Below are 21756 nucleotides of genomic sequence, written 5' to 3'. Positions count from 1 at the left end.
TGAATTCTTCAATTAACTCACAAATTTTCATCGTCAGTGAACTTAAAGAATCAAATAAGATATTACGCTATTTAACACCTGACAACAAAATGATTTGCAATGTTTTTATCACTTTTTGTGTATCTTGTATTCAATCTTCAACGTATGGATGTATGGATTTTTGTTTTGGTAAACTAATCAAAGTAGTGTGAATTCTATTAGAAAAAAAAAATGAAGCATGATAAAAAGACTGAATTTACCTGACATACCTGATGTGATAGGCAGGAGATTTATTCAAGGAGAGAAAGAGAAAGAGAAGACTTCATGGTAAAACATAAAGCCTGTGGAGTTGAGAAGTTAATCGTGACCGTTGGTCATAATATGTAGACTGAGGCTATGTAGAATAAGGCTCACTACACATTCGAGTAAATGTACAGATACGGTGAATAATTTTCATTAAGAGTCAACCCTTGTCATTATTTCAACATAAAAAGCCCTAAACATACAACACTGCTTGTTTAACCACATGGATTTTTTGTTCTAACGATATATCCAAGAAGACATTGGGATTGATAAAAATCATGCATGTTCAAACCAAATATTGCGAAAACGTTTATATTTTTTTCACTGTAAATGCTTCACGAATGATTGAAAATAATCTCGCAGATTGCAAAGCACGCACGGATATCTCGTTATCATAACTAATGTGCATGGACGAGTAAATATGGTGCGTCGTGTGCGCCTATACGACATATATTCTCCAAGAGACAGGATAAAGTATCTCTGACCTTTGACCCTAATTTGCACAGACACGATGGCGTCTGAGCAAAAAGTGGTAATTTTATGAAGTGATTCTTGTAACATGGTCTATGTGTGAAAAATATGGGGCTGATACCGCATACACTAAAGAAGATGCAGAATGAAATATATTTTACTTTTGACCCCACTTTGCACAGCCCAGATGGCATCTGAGCAAAAAGTTGTTACTTGGTGAAATGATTTTTGCAATATGGTCTTTAAGTGTGGAAAATATGGGAGTGATAGGGCTTGTATTTACTAAGATACAGGATGAAACGCTTATGACCTTTGATCCTAATTCACATAAACACAGCCAAAATGGTGTCTGATGAACTAGTTGTTATCTTATGAAATGATGTAGGTAACATGGATTAAACATGTGCAAAATATAGGGGTGATAGGGCCCGTCTTTCTCGAGGTATTGCAAAGAAAGTTGCAGAAAGAAAGAAATATCTCCCTACATCGAAGCTAAGCTTCAATTTCAACAAAATTTTTCGACGTGACTGAGGCGGATCTAGTTTTTTTTTTTTCCAAGGGGGGGGGGTGGTGGAGGGGGGTATCCCCCTCCCACAGTAGGGAGATTTTTTTCATTTTTACGGTTGCCAGCTTGCCATTTTAAGCATACTTACATGCTCTATTTTTTCATTTTTTCCCCATATCGCATTATACATAGCCTAATACACATATTGCAGGGAAAGGTAAAATACTGTTTTTCCCCAAAATATATTCCTTTTCATCCCTCCAAATTGCCATCCCTTCATAATGTTTATGCCTGACGAAGATCAAAAGGCATTTTTATTATGCTTTTCTTTCTCACTGATCAGTACATTAGCTAGGACACTTTCATTGCAGTTTGGCACAGATATTACGAGGGGGTTTCAGGGGCTGAGCTGGGTGCATTCTCTCGATCCTTATCTTTCCCTCCCTCCCTCCCTTCCACTTTCTCTCCCTCTCTTGCATAATCTTTCTTATCTCTTTCCACTGATCCAAGCTCAGGATAATGAGCAGCGGTGTGTATTTTTCATGGAGGTAATTTTGCCGTTGGGCTGATAGGCACATTGTCGATAGTTTGCAGGCACAAACCCTTGTTGGTCGTATAGGAGTCTGCATGCGCCAAGACTAATACACGCACCACTACACTGCAGGCTCTCCCATGGTTGGGAGAAGCTTCAACACAGGGCCTATGGGACAGTGCCAAAGTGGTGCAAGTAGTAGTCTTGGCGCAGACTCCTTTGTTTACGACCAACAAGGGTTTGTGCCTGCAAACTAATTGTCGAAGACATCGCGAGGAATCCAAAGAAAATAAATCAGATTATTCACCTCATGAATCAGTTTTCTTTAGTGTCCCTTTATTCAATCCGCTGGATCTGTCGGAAAGCGGTAAATCATTACACTTGAGCCAGGTCGGTTTGCGCAACGCCATGCTGCGCAGGAAGGCATGACGAATCTCCAGTTTCTCGCAGTAAGATATCAAAATGTCTTCGTATATACCTTCTACTTCAATAAAGTAGACACTTATCCCCACTGCACCAGCATGATTGATATTGGGGATTTCCCAAAGGCAAGCAATATTAGCGCGTAGATGCGCGTAATGAACGATGGGCAATGCGTGTAAGCTCTGCTCGCGCCCGCGTGATTGACTTTGGTAACGACTTTGATTGACTTTTGTAAGGTAATAATGTCCTTTTTTAGTTAGTTACTGCACTTTATTATTTCGTTGGATTTAGTTTATTTTATATAGCCTTTGCGTGAATATTTGCATCAGGCAGTGCCTGCATTGTGCGTAATTCATGTGATAGATTTACATTTGTCCATTATTATCTATAACATACTTTTATGCAAATTTTATTTGAAAAGTATGTTGATATCTTGTATATATTTGTATTATATTTGTATATAATTATGTTCATTCTTGTTTGAAATTTTCTATTTTGTGTATTTTCAATTGACATTGTACTCCCATACCCCATGAGGGTCGTTGAGTAATAAATCAAACTTCAAACTTCAAACTTCAAACTTCAAACTTCAAACTTCAAACCAAGTAACGACATGGCGCCTGTAGATCACGGGACCAGCTTTTGACCAATCGCAGGCTTCAAGACACATAAGCTGAAAATCGAGTTGGCCAGACTCTTTATATACGGCACTGGGCAGCATAATCCAACAGCGGATGACTGATCACGTTGATACATGAGATTGATCGTCCTTAGGAAATGATACATATAGGACGTTAACTCGAAGTTGATAGTAAAAATACGAGTTAACGTCTGCGCAAGATTTGAGGAGATTAAAAGAAAAGAATTCGTACAAACACAATTAGGTGATCCGTGATCATTCACGGATCACCTAGTAAAGAATTCGTACAGAAACTTCCTTATCCAGGATAGCCTCTTCAGTGTTGAGGACCAGAGGGCCCTGCCATTATCATTACCCTAGCATTGCCATATATGGTAGAGCTGTGTACCTATAAAAGGGATAGTAAGCTTGTTCAGCTGTTACTTCAATAAATTCTACGTGTGTAATACTTATTTCTAATACTTCTAATTCATTGCCGCTCATTCTGTCAGTGCATGCAGTGTTCGTGGTCACACTCCAAGCACCATAGACTTACGAAATATAGTGCACAGTGGTGGAGATGACATACTCAGGATTAGGGTTACTTTTTTTTTTATAAATACAGTAACTCATCCTTCTGTTTTCTAACCCTCAATGCACAATCTTGAATTCATTGACTTGTGTGTCAGTATATGTCCTTTGTTCATTAAGTCTCTTCGTTTATAATGGTACCTGTTTGTACATGTGGTAGGAATTTTCGTCCTCTTTAATCCAACATAATTAAATGTTTACTGAATTTATATTCAGATTGAGTCTGTCTCTTACGGGGCAACTGATGCCAGTTATCATGAATGGGGATGGCTATCGTTCGTCTTGGAGGCGCTATATTTCAGAGTATGAGTGGATCATAGTGCTCGTTTCTGCAAGGTAATATAAAAGATTCTCCTGTTTTGTAGTCTATGGAAACTATGTATTGTAATTCATTAATGTTCACTGTTAAACACTAAAATGTACATCCCATTGCAAACAAAAAGATCATGTTTTTTATACTTTGCAATTGGCAAGGGTATATCCCAGAAGAGTGTTCCAGAGTAATACACGGCTAGCAGAAGGCATGACCAGGGAAGTGGAACTATACCACCTCCTTGGGTATGACCGGTGAAGCTTGCACACATTAAATATAATTGATATGTGAGATTTGGGGCATGTGCCATAACTTGACACCTTGCAATCAAGCGCTAATGATTGTTATCCATTATAACCCTTCTCATACCGAAATCTGATTGGTCAATTTGAGTAGGCCACCTCAAAAGATGGAAATGGGGATAATGGTAATGATAATAATCCCTTTGTCCCGGGTACAGGTAAGTAGCAAAAGTCAGGAAAGGTATGAGTCACATAGGGACTGAAACAAGCCACATTTTCACCTCTTGAAAAAAAAGAAAAAAAAAAAACCTTCCTATTGAAGAAGTGGGGGAAGGGGACATTGACCCTTGACTCAACCAACCACGAGCCGCCGTCGTCCCCTCCCCCCCCCCCCCCAATAAAAAAAAAAAAAAAAAAAAGGGCAGTGGCCCCTGAATTGGTGGTAACATCTATTTACTCAGTAGGATTATGCACTTTATTTTTGATATTTTTTTTGGAGTGATTTTGCACTTTAAAGTTGTGTCCAATTCCAAATCCAATGAAGTTGTGTCATATATTTTCTCTACAACTCTGTAGTGCTTGGCATTTGTGATTGTGTGATCTTTTTCTTTTTATTTGCAGTAATGCCATCTTTTTTTTTTAGCAAAGGGAGCGTTTAAAAGTAACCTATACCATAATTCAGTTGAGAAGAGGAAAGAAAAAATGTCTCGTATGGGTGCCATGCCATAATATCCTTAACATCACCAGTAGTTCTAGATTATCACAGAACCTTGCAATGTTTTTCTGTCAGTGTTTAAACAAAAGAGCCTCTTTTCATATCCCAGATATAAAGCTTTGTCATCTGTTATAATCAGTTTGAAGAGCTCAAAAAGAAGAGTTTGTGATATGTGTGTGTTTTCCTTTTTTTTTCTATCCAGTGTGCTTATTTATGGCGCACATCCCATCATGCTGAATATGTGCAAAAATGAACAGGGCAAAATTGTGTTCAACTCAGCTGCTGTCGTCCTCTTAACGGAATTAACAAAGGTAAATCCTCTGCTAACAGACACAAGTTTGTGCCAAGTTCATTGCAGTTTTCTTTGCGAAAACATGAGATGCAAGTTTCTCCAAATGCAAGGTAAAAGATGGAAAATGTGCAGTTTACCAGATGAAAAGGCATTTACCCTAGAATTGATTTGACGTGTATAATTCAATTTACACTAAGCATCTAGGTATAAAGAGACACATTGACTGACAGAGAGAGGGGGAGGGAGACATATAAAGAGAGAGAGAGAGAGAGAGAGAGAATTGAAGAAATATTGTATATTTTTAACTCACGGTATTTATGACGCACTGTTGGCTCTTGAAGAGAAGGTTAGTATTTCTTTTTTGATACCCAAACAAGACAAAGCTGTCCCTTTCAGGAGCATTACACATAGTATAAAAAAAAACTGTCTGTTTCAAAGATTGATATAATATTGTACTCTGCCTGACCACTTACAGTTGTTGATCTCACTGGCTCTCTGGATCCGTGATCTGAGTAGTGGTAGAGATGGAGGCAAATCAGCCAGGATGCTTCCCCTTGCCTCCTGCTGGAAGTTTGCCATCCCGGCCGTACTCTATTGCTTCAACAACAACTTGGAAATCATAATTCAAGAGCACTTGGATCCAGCCAGTTTCCGGGTAGGCTACGTAGAACGTTTGTCCCCCAGCCCTTGCAATGGGCTGGAAAAAAGCTGTACAATGATATGTGCGTGAGTTCATGGCCATTGGGTGGGACGAATTGTGAGCATCCTTTACACAATGGCCCGAATTCACGAAGGTGGTACAAAAGAAACCATGGTTTAAACCATGGACAAAAACCATGGAGCGCCAAGTGTCGCACGGAATATTTCGTTACGAAATTGGTCATTTCGTCAACAAAATGACCGTTTCGTTAACAAAATTATCATTTCGTGGACGAAATGTTCATTTAGTTACAAAATGGTGTCATTTCGTTACAAAATAATCATTTCATCGACGAAATGGCCAATTTCGTAACGAAATATTCCGTGCGACACTTGGCGCTCCATGGTTTTTGTCCATGGTTTAAACCATGGTTTCATTTGTACCACCTTCGTGAATTCGGGCCAATGAGTTTATTGTTCCTGACCGACAAGCCTGAAAACTATCATTCCCTTTGTCATTTTGAGAGTCACTCTTCTTTATTTATACAGACTGGAAAATACTTTAAGTAGTCCTAGGAGGTAATAGTCATTTTATGGAGCCCTTTATGCCTTGTATCCTAAACCAAGAGGAAGATGATTCTGAAATAGGACCAGTGCTGTGATAATACTGATGTCATAGCCCATACACAGTGTCATTTGAAGATGAATTGTTGAGATATCTTACTTCAAGGGAGTTTCTGTGTGGAATGTTTGCTGTCAAAGATGATTTCTTGGTGGTTTTTTTTTCTGTTTTCTGTCCATCCTTCCTTTGGAGACTCAAAGTTATTTTGAATAAGATGACCACAGTTATATGAGTTTTGATGCATTAAAGAAAATGAATTATGGGAATAAATGGCTTGGACTGATCAAAAGCAGTAAAAAAAGATGGGTATCATACGTCTTTATATAGCTGGGCCATCTATTGTGACATACTGGAACTCAAAATCCATGTCTCATTAAAACTAAGCAAATATCTGCCAGTAAAGACTTAATAAAGGAAAAAATATCCCACCAAATTTTCTGCTCAAGCATCATGCGCATTGCAATATCAGACCGACAAATTTATTGCCAGTGTTAAATCTGATGTTCATATAACTGAGGTGAGAAAATTAATTTGCGGTTCAGCAAATCCATGAAAGATTTCTGATTTAAACATGCATCAGTATAACAGGAGTCAAAGTGCATATTGACAAAGCAAAAAACATTTAAAATGATCTCCATTGTGAAATGATAACGTTGATACCTCCGCTGCATGGACATCATGCAATTTGTTGTCCCAGCCCGATGGACTGACCAATTTTTGAAAGCCAGGTTAAATTTCCAGTACCGGTATGTTGTAAGGGGTGCTGTTCGTTATTCCGAAGGTTCGATATTCCGAAGGTTCGTTATTCCGAAGGTTTGATATTCCGAAGGTTCGTTATTCCGAAGGTTCGTTAATCCGAAACACACAAATTACCTATACCTCGAGGTTCGTTAATCCGAAAATGAAAAGGGGTTCGTTAATCCGAACATTTGTGGCGTTATTCCGAAAGTACGTTATTCCGAAGATATGTTCATCCTAAAATGAAATTCGGAAAAACGAACCTTCGGAATAACGAATCTTCGGACTGCAGAGCCTTCGGAATAACGAATCTTTGGAATAACGAGCTATAACCGTTGTAACCAGCAGCCTCACAGTACAAGTTCAATCCGGATGGAGACTTAACTTCAAGTAATTGTTGCAGGATATACACATTGATAAGATCATGGACGTAGGTCCATGATAAGATACACAGTGACACGCTTATGTCACATTTGAGTGATTTAACAGATATTGATGATTATTAGTTGTACCTTTAGAAAACTTTCCATGCTATGAAGATCCAATTATTTACACTTACAATTCAAGATGCGCATGCCACTCCAGAAGTTCATCATGAGTCATTGCATACTCCTCACGAATCAACATGCATAGTTTGGAGCATATAAAGCATATGATTCTGCGGACTCTTAAAAGGCACTTCTAGTTATATCTTCTCTGTCATTGTCATGAGCTTTGTATTATAAGTATTGATATCTAACAAACATGAAGCCTTGAGAACCTTATATCTCACAGTTATGTCAATGTTTGCTTTGTAAACTACCATCTAAACAATGGCCTGTCTCTCTGCCCTGATACAGATACTTAGCAATCTGAAGATAGTTTTCACTGCTGCCCTGTACAGGATGTTCCTGAAGAACAGGCTATCTTTCACACAGTGGGTAGCGATTGTCTTGCTGGTGGCTGGCAGTGTGAGCAGTGGGTAAGGAATAATGTAAATGTTGATGGCGACAAAATGATGTGACTGATGATGATCCCAAGATAATCTAAAATCTGAGCCATGACTAATAGCATTGTGAAACAAGCTTTGGGATTTGGGGTGAGTTTTTGTCTTGTTTCTGTTTTTATTCAGGGAGTTTTATGTTCACATACAATTGTTTTCTTTCACAATTTCTTTTAATTTCCATGAAATTTCCGTTCAAGTTGATAGCTGCAATCAGAAAAGTGGTGGTTCATTTTTCCGTCAGTTAGCCAATACGGTGCCAGCTGAAAGTTGTGAAAATAGTCCGTTGTTTCATGTATCTTACAAAATAAAATATGAATGTAATCCGTGCGGTGACATGCTTCTCAGTTAACATGACATTAATATTGTAATAACTATGTTGTCTATGAGAGTTGGCAGTGTTAGCTCCAGTCAACTCATTCTCTAGGGGACAGTGCTATGCTCTGTGATGTGAGTGTGCTCTTTATTGGGAGAAATCTTCATGAATCTTATTCATCCCTGAAATGTGATGTGATGCAATGCCTCTTATATACAATTTCACCTGCAAGTAATGCCCTGATTACACCGAATGAAGTTTCAGTGGGTATTTCATTGACTGGGTGACTAGGTGGCGACTTGGTGGCAAGTCGAGTATCGCTGGTAGCTGAGACGTTATAGCCTGGTCTACGGGCAGTTGCAAAAGAATCGAACATGTTATTTTTTTTTTCGGAGACTTTTTCCAGTTTCCAACACCTGGTCTTGGAGACGTCGCGGCCAAGTCGCAGAGACGAGTTACGAGTTCTAGGATTTCTGGTTCCGGTCGATATCCACTGTCCGTGACATGCGGGTGAGACCTCTCATACCGGAACGACATCCAGTGTTCATCCAGTGTTCGTCCACTGTTCATCCACTGTTCGTGCTAGACGGTCTAGCACTCATCGCATCCACTCTTCGTCCACTGTTCACCCGGATGCCTTTTTCTGTACACCTTTCATACCAACAGTGGTCTAGGGTAAACAGTGGACGACCTCCGGACGTCATCCACTGTTCCACTGTGTGGTATGAAAGGGGTATGAGAAGACATCTCTGACACGTCATGGCGACGTCCCCTCAAATTCCGGGCGAATATGTTGTCACCTATTTGGAGACGTCTCGGACGTCGTCCTGCATGGAGTCGCCTTCTTGGTGAGAGATCAAGCCGTTTCTTGGTGTGTATAGTCGCACAAGTCTTGGCATTCACGGTGAAGTCTCCTTCACTGATATTGGCCCTTTAGGTTCAAATTCAGAGAGTGTAACTGAAGCTGCTGACAAACTAGATAATGCTGTCCTCTGGTCAGATGCAATGTATTTGATTCAGAATAGCATGAGTAAGATCCATGAAGTATCTCTTCAAAGTTGTCCCATGATTATATTTACCTCTTCTCTTCTTCTCTCTCTTTCAGTTTTACAAACATCACACCAAGTACTAGCTCAACATCCCCGAAGAAAACCCATGTAGAGATAACCGGCTTGCTGCTCGTGCTCATCTACTGTTTCATCTCTAGTTTGTCTGGAATCTACACAGAACGCATCTTGAAGAAGAACAAGCAGGTTGGCTGCCATATTTGCAAATGTTTGAAATGTTTGTGAAAGACAAGCATATAAATAAAATACAGAGTTAGAGCCACATGCTTAATGTCACATTCATTTTCTCCTGATATACTCTCTGAAGTGACAAGGCTCGACACTAACAATCTTCTCTGCATTTATCAGGTTTAAGTGTGTGCGTGTGTAGCACACACAAACACACTGCTATAGATTCTTACCTTTCAAGCATTAGAAATTAAGGGTTACTGCTGGGACGAAAATGAACAAGAGCTTTCTATAGCTCAGTGGGTAAAGCACCGGGCTGGCAATCCGGAGGTCTCGGGTTCAAATCAAGATGGAATCCTATTTTCTTTGCTCATTTTTCCACTAATGAAAATGAATGTTATGAGACATCAAAGCTTGAGTACCTTTTGATGATTTGGTTCAACAGCGGTAATGTCCTCTATGCATTTTACAGTCTTCACCATTTTGTGTGATTTATCAAAATGTAATAGTTGTAGCAAGTCAAAGAATTGATTTCAACCAACAACTCTCGTATTTTTCTTTCACACACTTGCTCACAGTTTTATATCACAGCTTTCTGTATTTCTTTTCCCCTTCATTTCTTCGTAATGTAATCATATCATGCTGTCTGACACCTCCCCCCCCCCCTCTACCCCCTCTCTCTCGTATTCACTCATTTCCACTCTTCTTATGTTAGTCAAATATGCGCTAAATTCTCTGTATCTTCCCTATTTTCCTGTTTGTTAATTTATCTATGATTTTGTATGATGATGATGATCCACAATTTGTATAGCGCCATATGTGTTATAGAAACATTCAAAGGCGCAGACTCCTCCAAGAGAGTTAGCAATTGAATGCCTGGTGAAAAAAAAAACGGTGAGTTTTGAGTGAGGCTTTGAAGTGATCCAGTTTGTCAATTTCACGGAGGAAAGTTGGGAGGGAGTTCCGTAGGCGAGGAGCGGTACAGGAAAATGCCCGGTCTCCGTATCCCTTAATGGGCATCTGGAGAGTAAGGCCAGGGCGAGGCTTCCATCTCTCAATTAGGGAAGACAGGTATCCTGGGGCCAAACCATGAAAGTGAGCAGTAGGATCTTGGAATCAATTCTGTTCGTGATGGGAAGCCAATGCAGCTCAGCCAAGACAGGGGTGATGTGATCATACTTCCTTAGCCATGTGAGCAAACATGCCACTGCGTTCTGTACTGTTTGAAGTCTGTTCAAGGTTGCAGATGGAAGGCCAGCTGGAATACTGTTACAAAATTCCAGTCTTGATGTTATGAGTGAATGGATGAGGCTATCTACTGCCGTCCTTGTAAGTAGACGTCTAATAGCTGCAATGCTACGAAGCTGGAAGAAGCATTCCGGGATACCTGTATCCATTTATCTATTTATCCATCTATTATCTCACTTTCTTTCTTTTTTCTATCCGTTTGTCTTTCTATATAACTATTTATCGATCCAGCTGGAGGGATAATGCTACTGCGCTCTTTCACATTTATTATTTCCTTGCTCATTCTAACTCTATGCCCATCCTCTCTCTATAAACACACACTTGTACTTTCCTCCCAGAAACTCTACAACCACTAATTGTCCTCTCTTTCTATTTACTGCTCTGCTGTATGTTGAATATGATTAATCTGTTGATACTCATCCACTATTGAATGTGTTGTGTGATATTCCAGGTATCAATACACCAGCAAAGTCTGTGCCTCTACCTCTTTGGTTTTATCTTCAACTCCGTGGGTTACATCATGAGCTCTGATGATTCCGTGGAAGGTTTCTTCACAGGCTTCAGTGCTTTGACAGTAGTCATCATTGTCACACAGGTGGGTGGCTGGTATTAATAAGCTTTATATTGAGCAGGTTAAAAATTGGAGCCAGTGGTCGTTACCTATTTTGGTAACGAGGGGTGGGGGCAATAGATAAAAGAGGGCGTGTGCCCCCCTTTCCGGAATTCCTGGATCCGCCCCTGCGCACGATCTGGCATGAATATTACACAACATGCACCCTGATCACTCTGTCATGCAGCTCACTCGACTACGTATCTATGTAAGTGGCTATGGTAGATCACAGATGTTCATAGATTCATGCATGAAAGTGTTGAAGTAGCAATGAATCTAGAGAACAAATCTGGCAGGTGGGGCAGAATATTTATCATCTGATGATATCTATACAGAATGGACAATTGATTTTGTTCCAGTTATTGCAAGACTCGACATTAGCGGTGGTCTGGGACCACTAAAATTTATGTTGGGCCACCAAATTTCCAATCGGGTACTTGAGATTCAATATGGATTGTTGCATTTTCGTTTACTTTGGGCCAGCAAAATTTCAGACGTACAGATTCACCACAGGAAAAAAGTTAGTGTCGAACCCTGGCTATTGTATAACTGTGATAATTTGGGAAATCGGGGAGAGGAGGGGAAGAGAATCTCGTGGTTTTCATTAAAGTTGTTCTTTGAATGAAATCTGACTCACTATTTTGATTCTAACTCTCAATGCTACGTCACTACCAGTCGCTGCATGGCATAATTCAGGCATTCCTCTTCAAAAATGGCAACAACATCATGAGGCTCTTCATCATCACGGGCGCCATGCCCGTTACCGCGATACTCTGTGCCATCATCTTCTCACTCCAGCTCAACGTCTTCTTCTGCATGGCATTAGTGTCTGTCATGCTTGCCATCTGGCTCTATAATGACGGCAAGCAGTGAAGTGAATAATGGCGCACATGGCAAACCTAACTCAAAATTCAGTAATGGTGTAATGCTGGCAGCTCAAAATCATACCGTTCTCATGTTTTTATTTGCAACCCTGACCCTCACAGAGCTCAATCACACCAATGGGAAATGATTTACAATGATGTTGGTTTGGTTGGGATGAACCAAAACAGCCAACTGAATTTCTGGATTGTCCTTAAAGAAGAATTTCACCAAAAAGAAAAAAAAATAATAATAAATAAACTTCAAAAGAAAGAGAAAAATATTTCCTAAAGAACGATACAAAAATAACAAAAATCGGATAAGAAATAAGGAAAATATCACATTTTGAAAATTCACATTTTTTCGGAAAACTTTTCTTGACCAGTCCTTATGAATATTCAAAAGTGGTTGATGGTGTCATACCCTCACAATTTTTCATGTATATGTTATATATGAAATTCAGGGGGGGGGAAATTGTTTTTAGCTAAAGTAAAAAAAAATAAAATAAAACATGTAGGTACTCATACCAAAATATATCAGAGATATCATTATTTTTCATTTTGAGTGGTCTTAATCAAGTTTTATATTTATAGGGCCTACGGCTGAAATATGCGATTTTTTTTTATTTCTGTGTGTGAGATTAAAAAGATTTTTTTTTTTTTGGGGGGGGGGTGGGTTTCCTCTCAATTGCCATATTGTCATTTTACAGGCCCAAATGCCTGCATCATTCTATAATGTCTGCCATGTTCCCTTTTCTGACTTCAGAAACAAAGAAATCAACTTCTTGACTGAGAAAAGAAATCTAACTTCTACGCGCTCTCGCCTAGTCCTTATCATGGAAAACTTGGTGTAGAGTTGCTACTGCAAGTTAATTAGGCAATGTTTATTTGTAAGGATGTAAAGTGCGATTTATAATTCTGTGCATATATACGCTTTGGATGGTTTTATCCATCTTCGACTGCGTTTTGGTAATTCTTGTCATAGACTATTAAAGGGACATGTGTCATGTGAAATAAAGTGAAACATATCCTAACGATTAAGTCTTGACATAGATTTGAATTCTTTAAAGCAATTGAATATTCATTTAGTAGCCTCTTAGCTAACTCTTCTTCAAAATAAAAAGTTAAATACTTTGCACTCCCGTTATGATGAACACGGTTGTGACTGAATTCTCATTACAACGAAGAAAAATTCAGCTACCATAATTATCATCTCTATATCTTTATGTACTTTACTATTCAGCTATCATAAAATTTCAATATAACAAAAGAAAAGTGTCGGTCCCGGGGACTTCATTATAACGGGAGTTGCTTGTATATGTGTTATGGGGTTTTAGCTGAGTGCCCAAAGAGTGATGTAGTACTAGGTTGCAGAGATTTAAACAGGTGACCGGTAATTTAATTCTATGAATGATGGGGTTATTCTTGTGAGGCTGTTTGCAAAAGTGTCAAATATGTCAAAGAGCAAGGAGTCATCCATCCTTCTTTTCGCATTGAAAAAAAAAAGAAAACAGGTTGCCTGATCTTACCTACTTGATGTTTTCTGAACTTGTACAAATTGCTATGCAACATAAAAACTGAAATACTTGTGCTATGTGTGTATTACTTAGTTGCTTTTTGTCGGTGTTTTTGTTGTTGTTGGTTTTTGTTTTTTTTTTGAGAGGGAAACGTTTAGGGAGAAAAGAAGGAATTACACACCAAAGAATGCACGGTGTATGCATGTTTTAAAGAGACATTTAATTTTAAGGAGTGAATTACTACATTTGTGCTTATAAATATAAGGTCTGCCAGTTGTATCTTTTTGCTGCATTCAAAAAAAAAAAAATCCTATCACAATACGAAGTACCTGTTCACTCAATGGAAGTGATGTCACTGCATGTTGTGGTTTAGTGCAGTCTTTGGAAGTCACTACAGTATGTCCCAAAAAAAAATACAACGTGGCCCTCCGCAATGATATCTTTAAAAATAGTGAATCAATCTAAATACAAATTCAGGGTATGAAACTATAACTCATTGCCCACATCTCACCGAAAACCCTATTCGATTTGCTTCAGTGGTCAAAGAGAAATGAGGAATTTTGTAGAGGATGTCGGGAATCTCTTTTGTCCAAATTCTGTCTAATATTCACACACAAGAGCATTGAATTGCTAAAATTGGAAGAATCAGACTCATGACATGCTTTACAACAATCTACATTTCTCTGTGACCGCTTAACCAAATTGAATGGGGTTTTCTGCAAAATAAAGCTAAGATGTTATATTCTAAGACCCTGAAGTAGAACCTAGACAGGTTGATCATATTTGGTGTTATCAATTCGAAAATCTGATTGTAATTTTGGGGGCGACTTACTGCAGATGTCCCCAAAAAAAATTACAATCAGATTTTCGCATTGATAACGCCCAATATGATTATTTTCTAAATGCTACTTCAGGGTCTTAAAATATAACATTTTAGCTCTATTTTGCAGAAATCCCCATTCGAATTGGTTAAGCGGTCACAGAGAAATGTGGATTGTTGTAAAGCATGTCATGAATCGGAGTTTAGCATTTCGATGATCTTGTGTGTGAATAATAGACCGAACTTGGACAGAAGAGATTCCCGACATACTCTACAAAATTCCTCATTTCTTTTTGACCACTGAAGCAAATCGAATGGGGTTTTCTGTAAGATGTAGGCAATGAGTTATAGTTTCATACCTTGAATTTGTATGTACATTGATTCACTATTTTTAAAGATATCATTGCGGAGGGTCCCGTTGTATTTTTTTTTTTTTTTTTTTTTGGGGGGGGGGGACATACTGTATTATGAAAGTGTATTCAGCAATATGGGTCTCCTGTTCTGGTGTCTCTGTTGTTTTCAAAGGAGCTGTATAATTATCCAATACTGTGACTCATACATTCTCAGAAGGTCTGTAGATATAGTTCCATTGGTTTTCAGAACACCACATATTTGTCCTTTGATGAGTCTGGTCCTGAAAAGGACCTACTCCTGATAAAGATCAGAATATATCCTGATGGAATCGTAAAGTGAGGAGATGAAAATGAAATCAAATCTACAGATCAGCAGAACTCTGAGTCTTCAATAAGTCCTATAATGTGCTTTCTTATCCCTGTACTTAAGTGAACGCAAAGACACATGCACACACACACACACACACACCATGCACACACACATGTTATAATATCAACTTGTAGAGATAGATTGACTTGGGTCATTTTTACGGAATACCTTACATTAGAATATGATACTGGATGAGGTGTAGGTAAATGAACACAACTATAAGACATTCATGATGAGTGCGCTCTTGCTATTGATATGAAGAAATTTTCATGTCACAGGTGTTATACTGCTGTGGGGTGTCCATTCTTTCATCCATCCATCCTTCTGTCTGTCTGTCAGTCCATCCTTCTGTCCAAATGCTACAGATCTTTTTTGATATGTTTGAAGGAAAGTTCTGTGATGAATTGTCAAGGGTGTCACAGGTGTGACTGGTAAAGGTGTGTCATTAGATTTTGGTCAAAATCCTGTCAGATTAAGGTCTCTGAAATTTTAATAAGAGTGTCATTTTCTAGGCATAACTTCTGCTTTCAATGTCAGGGCCTGAGGTCTCTGTGCTTTGCCTGAAATTGTCACTGTTCGGACAAAATTTATGAATAGATGAATGGATGTGTTTAATAAGATTAGTGTAAATTGTGAAGAAAAAAAACTGTGTATGTTACTGGGTTCTCGTTATAATTGGAGTAAATGTAGTAAATTGAAATTATTCATTTCTGGAAATAGAATAGAACAGAAGGATATTGTGAAATAGCTTGGTGTTATGATTGATCAACAGCTGAAATGGGATATGCATATAGATACAATGTGTAAGAATATTGTCAAACTGGTGAAATTTCTGGGCCGTTTACGCATTTATGTAAATACTTCAACTTTGAAATTGATATATACAATATTTATTCTCCCGTTATTTGATTATGCAGATATTATTGATGGATCATCGGCGGCAAAACAGACAGACCAACTCCAAAAATTACAAAATAGGGCACTGAGAATAATATTCTTCGAATAAACCTTGATAAACATGTTTCAAATCAAGAAATCAATACTTTGATGAACCTTCAAACATTACAATCCCGGCGTAAAGATCATCTGTACTCCATTACATTTAATGCCATAAATAACTTTTCTCCACCGTATTTAAAAGAGATGTTTAGATTTTCCAATACGCCATATACAATGTATTCTTCGTTCTGTTGCTACCCTTGTTCTCCCAAAACCCAAAACTCAATACTGCCGCAAATCTTTAAGTTAGAGGATCGTATTTATATAATAGTATCAACTTAAGTGTATTTGTATATGTACTTGTTTTCTTGTTCTTCTTTTTTCTTTGAAGCATAGATGTATAACATATTTGTTAACTTCTTTGATTTGGCTTATTGCCATCATGGTAATAGTGTTTGTATAACTGAAATGTAGTAGTGGATGTTATCTTAATTTTGTGTTGCGTAGTTTTTGTTGATACAAGTTTGCATGTTAATTTCAGATATACCGAGTGTCTTTTCTTCTGGACCCCTCGGTAGAACAGCTCCACCATGAGGGCGGAGCTGAGTAGGGCTATCCAGCCGCAGTTTCATGTACTTTTGTGATAATTTCTTTGCATTTTTCAATAAGAAGTGATGTACATATTTTATTTTGCGGAAATAAAATCAATCAATCAATCAAAATAAAATGAAAATGTGTGGTCGTATTAATATTACTGTATATAGTTTGTTGGCTTGAACAGAAATGAATGAGGCAAAGACCAAAGCTCAAAAGTTAAACATGTTAATGTAAGGTGAACAAATGGCAGTTTCTAGCCGTAACATCAGCTAGGAAAATCCGATGGTAACATTATGTAGTATGAAAGACAGAAATTATAAACACAATTGATAAGATGAAATGGAAGAAGTGAAAGGCCAAGGTCAAAGGTCACTAAAATTAGGCAAAGAATGTAATTTCCAGCCATGGTTTCTGTCGAACTGAAGAAATTTAATAAAGGACTTATTTTTTCATCATACATTATGACATTATGAGTAAAGGTCAATTCTCAGTGAAATAAAGTGTTTGTGTGAGAAGGCAGCCATCCCAGTGGACTATATGCTGCAGTGGGATTGCTATCGTGTCTGTCATTTTAATTAGCAATATCATTTTATGTAAGCTCTTTACCTGGCAAATCATGATATGCTTCTATTATTCTATAACTCTCTCTCCATATTAATATACTATGTATTATAGTCATGTGTTGCATGACAATTAAATGTCTCAGCCACCAAAAAGAAAAAAAATACACATACTTTGTATAGTAATGAAAATTGAAACTACTGAGTGTTATAATATATATGTATATGTATTTATATCATTCAGTAGTTTCGTCTTTTTTTTCCTCTGCTAGTAGTCTCAGATGGTGTAGTGTCAATGAATTATTGTTGCCATATTGAATCCATTAGAGACCAACAACTGGCCTTTGTGTCTGGTGTCTTTGAGACAAGGGTTGTTTGCTCAGACAACTGCCTGAACAGTCGTCTCAAATCAATTGATACATCCATAAGGAAAGGCCAATATATGAATGGACTTCATTACGTTCATACATGTCTGAATGTATGTGTGTGTGTGTGCGTGTGTGTGTGTGTGTGTGTGTGTTTCTGATTTTGTGTCTGTGTGTATGTGTTTGTATCTTTTGCATGCGAGTAGGCAACTTAGGAAACCATGAAGTTGCACAATTACATGAATTAGATTTGTTACTATAGGAGAATCAATACAATTACGATTTTTTTTTTCAAATCATTGTTTGAAGTCCCATGAAAACTACACTTTTGATAGTGTATCACTTGAACATGAACGGAAATTGAATGAGATTTAAACCATGTTAAAAGGTGTTCCAAAGGATCGGGACCTTGGGTGAAGGGAACGCAATGACATAGATGAAGACACCATATTCAAATGTTCAAACAAAATGAAATGACAAAGAAATGTGACCACAAAACAACTATCAACAAGCGGGAAAGTCGGACATTATGACAGGACGATTTTCTTCACACCAACAATCTTGAATGAGAGGATTGTAGTCTCTTGCCTATCTGTGCATATTTCATTTCATACGACGGACTAAATTTGAACCGAGTTTGGTGTAAAGTTGCTCAAAGTAACCAAGGAAGTATATGTAATTTGTTTGAAGCTTTTGCTTCGTATAGCTGCCTTAAGATGAGGCATGTAGTCATTTTGTGGATTGTGACTCACAGTTATCATTATGTTTTGATAGTCACAAAGAACATGGAAAAATTTGAACTACACTACAATCTGCGAAGTCATTTTAATTATGCATCAGTCAGCGAAACTATATTTGATACACTTTTTCGAAACAAAGATTGAATTTTGATAAACTTTCGCAGGTCTGCGCAAGAAACTAAGTTATAGAAATGACATGAAGACAGTAACTGTTTATGTTAACAGTTTACAATAAGCAGTCACGAAGAGCTTGGAGTAAGCAGGCTCGAACAGACGAGAGTCGTGTGGAAGTCTATTACTTTACTAATTGCAACAAACTTCACATTTTAATCATTTTCTCCACGCATGTTTTTCGAGATTTGTTTTTCGTTTTGTTTTTGAGAACACTATGTGACAGTTTACTTGTTGTTCATCATCTGAAAGTAGTTTGGCAGAACCGTATCTGTGAATTATCAATCTTTTAGCTCAAGCCAGTTTTGCAAATCTCCTCTTCTCGACACTCGGTATCATGGGCGTAAATCCCGGGGGATGGGGGATGCATATACCCCCCCCCCCTCTCTCTCTCTCTCTCTCTCTCTCTCTCTCTCTCTTGAAGGAGGGGGAATGGCCTGTACAAAAATGGAAGAAGAAGAATTGTGACTGAATTCATTTTGGCATACTGCATGGCGTTCGATCACACGCCCGCCTGGTGAGAGCAATCCAGAGCTTAAAGTGATGGTACAGTTTCGGTCGAGATGGGGCTCCAGGTTTCCAACGTTTTTTGACGAATATCTTTTTAAATAATGAGAAACCTCTCATAAAATATGAACGAGCATATGATTCTAAGAGGAATGCAACGTTTATTTGACGAAAATAGGCTTTGAAACGACTGAGATATCCAAAACAAAGCGTTCCTAATAAAAGGTGGGACCCACCTTTTATTACGATCGCTTTGTTTTACTTTATGTTTGGATATCACAGCCATTTGAAAACCGGTTTTCACCAAATAAATTATTAATTCCTCTTAGAATTGTTTATTCTGTAACATTTCATAAAGTGCTTTCTAAGTATCTCGCAAAAAGTTAAAAGCTGAATCCTCACCTCAACCAATAGTATACCATCCCTATACAGTCAAACCTGTCTATAGCAACCACCGTCTATGAAAGACATCTGCCGTATGCGACCTCTAATCACAATTCCCCAAAGAGAAAAGCCATGTAACGACCCTGTCTATAGTGGCAACCTGTCTGCACACGGCCACTTTTTTCGTCTCCCTTGGGTGGCCGCTATATACAGGTTTGACTATTCATAATTTTCTCAAGCGATCGCTCTCTTCGCTCGCTCGCAAAATATCGACTTAAGCATGGCTCAGATGTTGAACATGTAAAATACCATACCAGAATACCTGTTATAACGCGCGCCACTCTGGACCATCTACAAATTACCTAAGAAAAACAAAATACAACAAAATCGCCAGAATTTAACCCCCGCCCCCAACACACACACACACACACACACACACACACATTTCCTGTATCACTGAGCAAACGATAATGACTCAGTCAGGAATATCTACGGGCATCCAGGGATGGTTATAAGGGTCGTCGATCCTACGGGGGCAAAGGGGCAGTTGCCTCCCTCCCCATGAAAATGTTGAGGGCAAAACATATCATTTTGCCCCCCATAATTCCCGAGATGCGAAAAAAAAAGTGTGCACCAGGTCAATGAATGACAACCATAAAAATGCAAAACTCTCCCTTCCACATCCCTCCCCCCCCCCCCAGCACAATACCTTGAATACTAGTACTTATCTTCATTCTGCTCACATTCTTAATAGAAACAGAAATCGAATATTTCAAAAATATTATGCACCATATCTCAGATTTCCAGGTCTGAACATACAAAATCTCCCTCTTGTAGGAGGGGGTGTTCCCCCTTCAAAAACCTCCCACAACCTTTGGGTATAAAGGTATACCCCCTCCCACGATCTTTCCCTGAACATTTCCCTGAATATAAATTTGTGTAAATTTGATACAAACAAAAATCGAATATTACACCAAATGGTGCACCAGATCTATGAATTTCAAGTCTGAAAATGCAAAAATCTCCCTCGTGTGGGAAGGGGTATCCCCCCTCTCTCACCCTCCCCTGCACATTTCCCTGAATATATATTTTTCTTACTCGTTCACCAAGAGTGCACCAGATCCCTGATTTTCAAGTTTGAAGGTGCAAAAATCATCACCGTGGGGGAGGTTTATTCCCCCTCCCACAACCTCTCCCTCCACATTTCCCTGAAAATAAATTTGTGTTACTTTTTTGATACAAACAAAAGTCGAATATTACAAGAAATTGTGCACCAGATCTCTAAATTTCAAGTTTGAAATGCAAAAATCTCCCTAGTGTCGGAAGGGGTATCCCCCCTCTCACACCCTCCCCTGCACATTTCCCTGAATATATTATAGACATTTTTTTTTACGCTTTTGATAGGCACAAAAATCGAATATTTCACCAAGAGAGTGCACCAGATCTCTCAATTTCCAGCGCAGAACACAGCTCTAATGAAACAAGACAATTAAAGCAAAATATCTGCTGTATTTACTTGGCAATTTGGTTCTTGGCTGCATCTCCGATGAGCCTCTCCGTCTCGGTGAAGGCGACGCAACTCGGCGTGGTTCGGTTTCCCTGTTCGTTGGCAATGATCTCGACTTTGCCGTTCTGGAAGACACCGACACATGAGTAGGTCGTTCCCAAGTCTATTCCAATAGCTGGTGCTTCTCTTGCAGCCATCTTTTTGACTTGGTGAATTTCGTTAGCAGTTTCCTGAAACTAATGACGCTGATGTTACTTGAATGGATTAGTGAGTCCTGCAATTAATTAACAACATTCGCTGCTTCTTCATTCAGTTCACCAGCTGGAAGATCAAATGGCCATATTTGAGCTGGTCGCAAATAAAAGATGTAATTTTTATGGTTCCTGTGATGTAAGTTTTAAATACAGTTCTCGATTGATCCGTGGCTCAATACAGTCAAACAGTGAACTGAACTCCATATGTAATGTCACCCACCTAATTGCCACGTATTTAATAAGAATGCTGCCAAAGCAATCTTGCTCAATAACAGCTGTGAGAGAACATTCGACAGAGAAAATGAACAAATTAGGATAACCGCAATGTAGACGAGCACGCAAAGGTAACTCTAGCGACGCAGAGGCAGAAATGTCAACAAGGCCTCGATAAGGACTGTGGAAATCCCCGGTACACCGAGAAGCTTGAGTGTCTGTAA

At 38.6% G+C, this 21756-nt stretch overlaps 1 protein-coding gene across 1 annotated transcript in view; it reads right to left on the bottom strand.

The window, feature by feature from the left end:
- Nucleotides 1-21262, bottom strand: part of LOC140229941 (heat shock 70 kDa protein IV-like) — a 44377-nt gene extending 23115 nt beyond the window's left edge. The window contains exon 1 of the mRNA XM_072310142.1: nt 21075-21262. Coding sequence (XP_072166243.1) covers nt 21075-21262 — 188 coding nt within the window. The remainder of the gene's footprint in view (nt 1-21074) is intronic.
- Nucleotides 21263-21756: the final 494 nt, after the last annotated feature.

Source organism: Diadema setosum, chromosome 6, assembly GCF_964275005.1.
Source record: "Diadema setosum chromosome 6, eeDiaSeto1, whole genome shotgun sequence".
NCBI lineage: Eukaryota > Metazoa > Echinodermata > Echinoidea > Diadematoida > Diadematidae > Diadema > Diadema setosum.
This window is presented reverse-complemented; position numbering and strand designations above follow the sequence as displayed.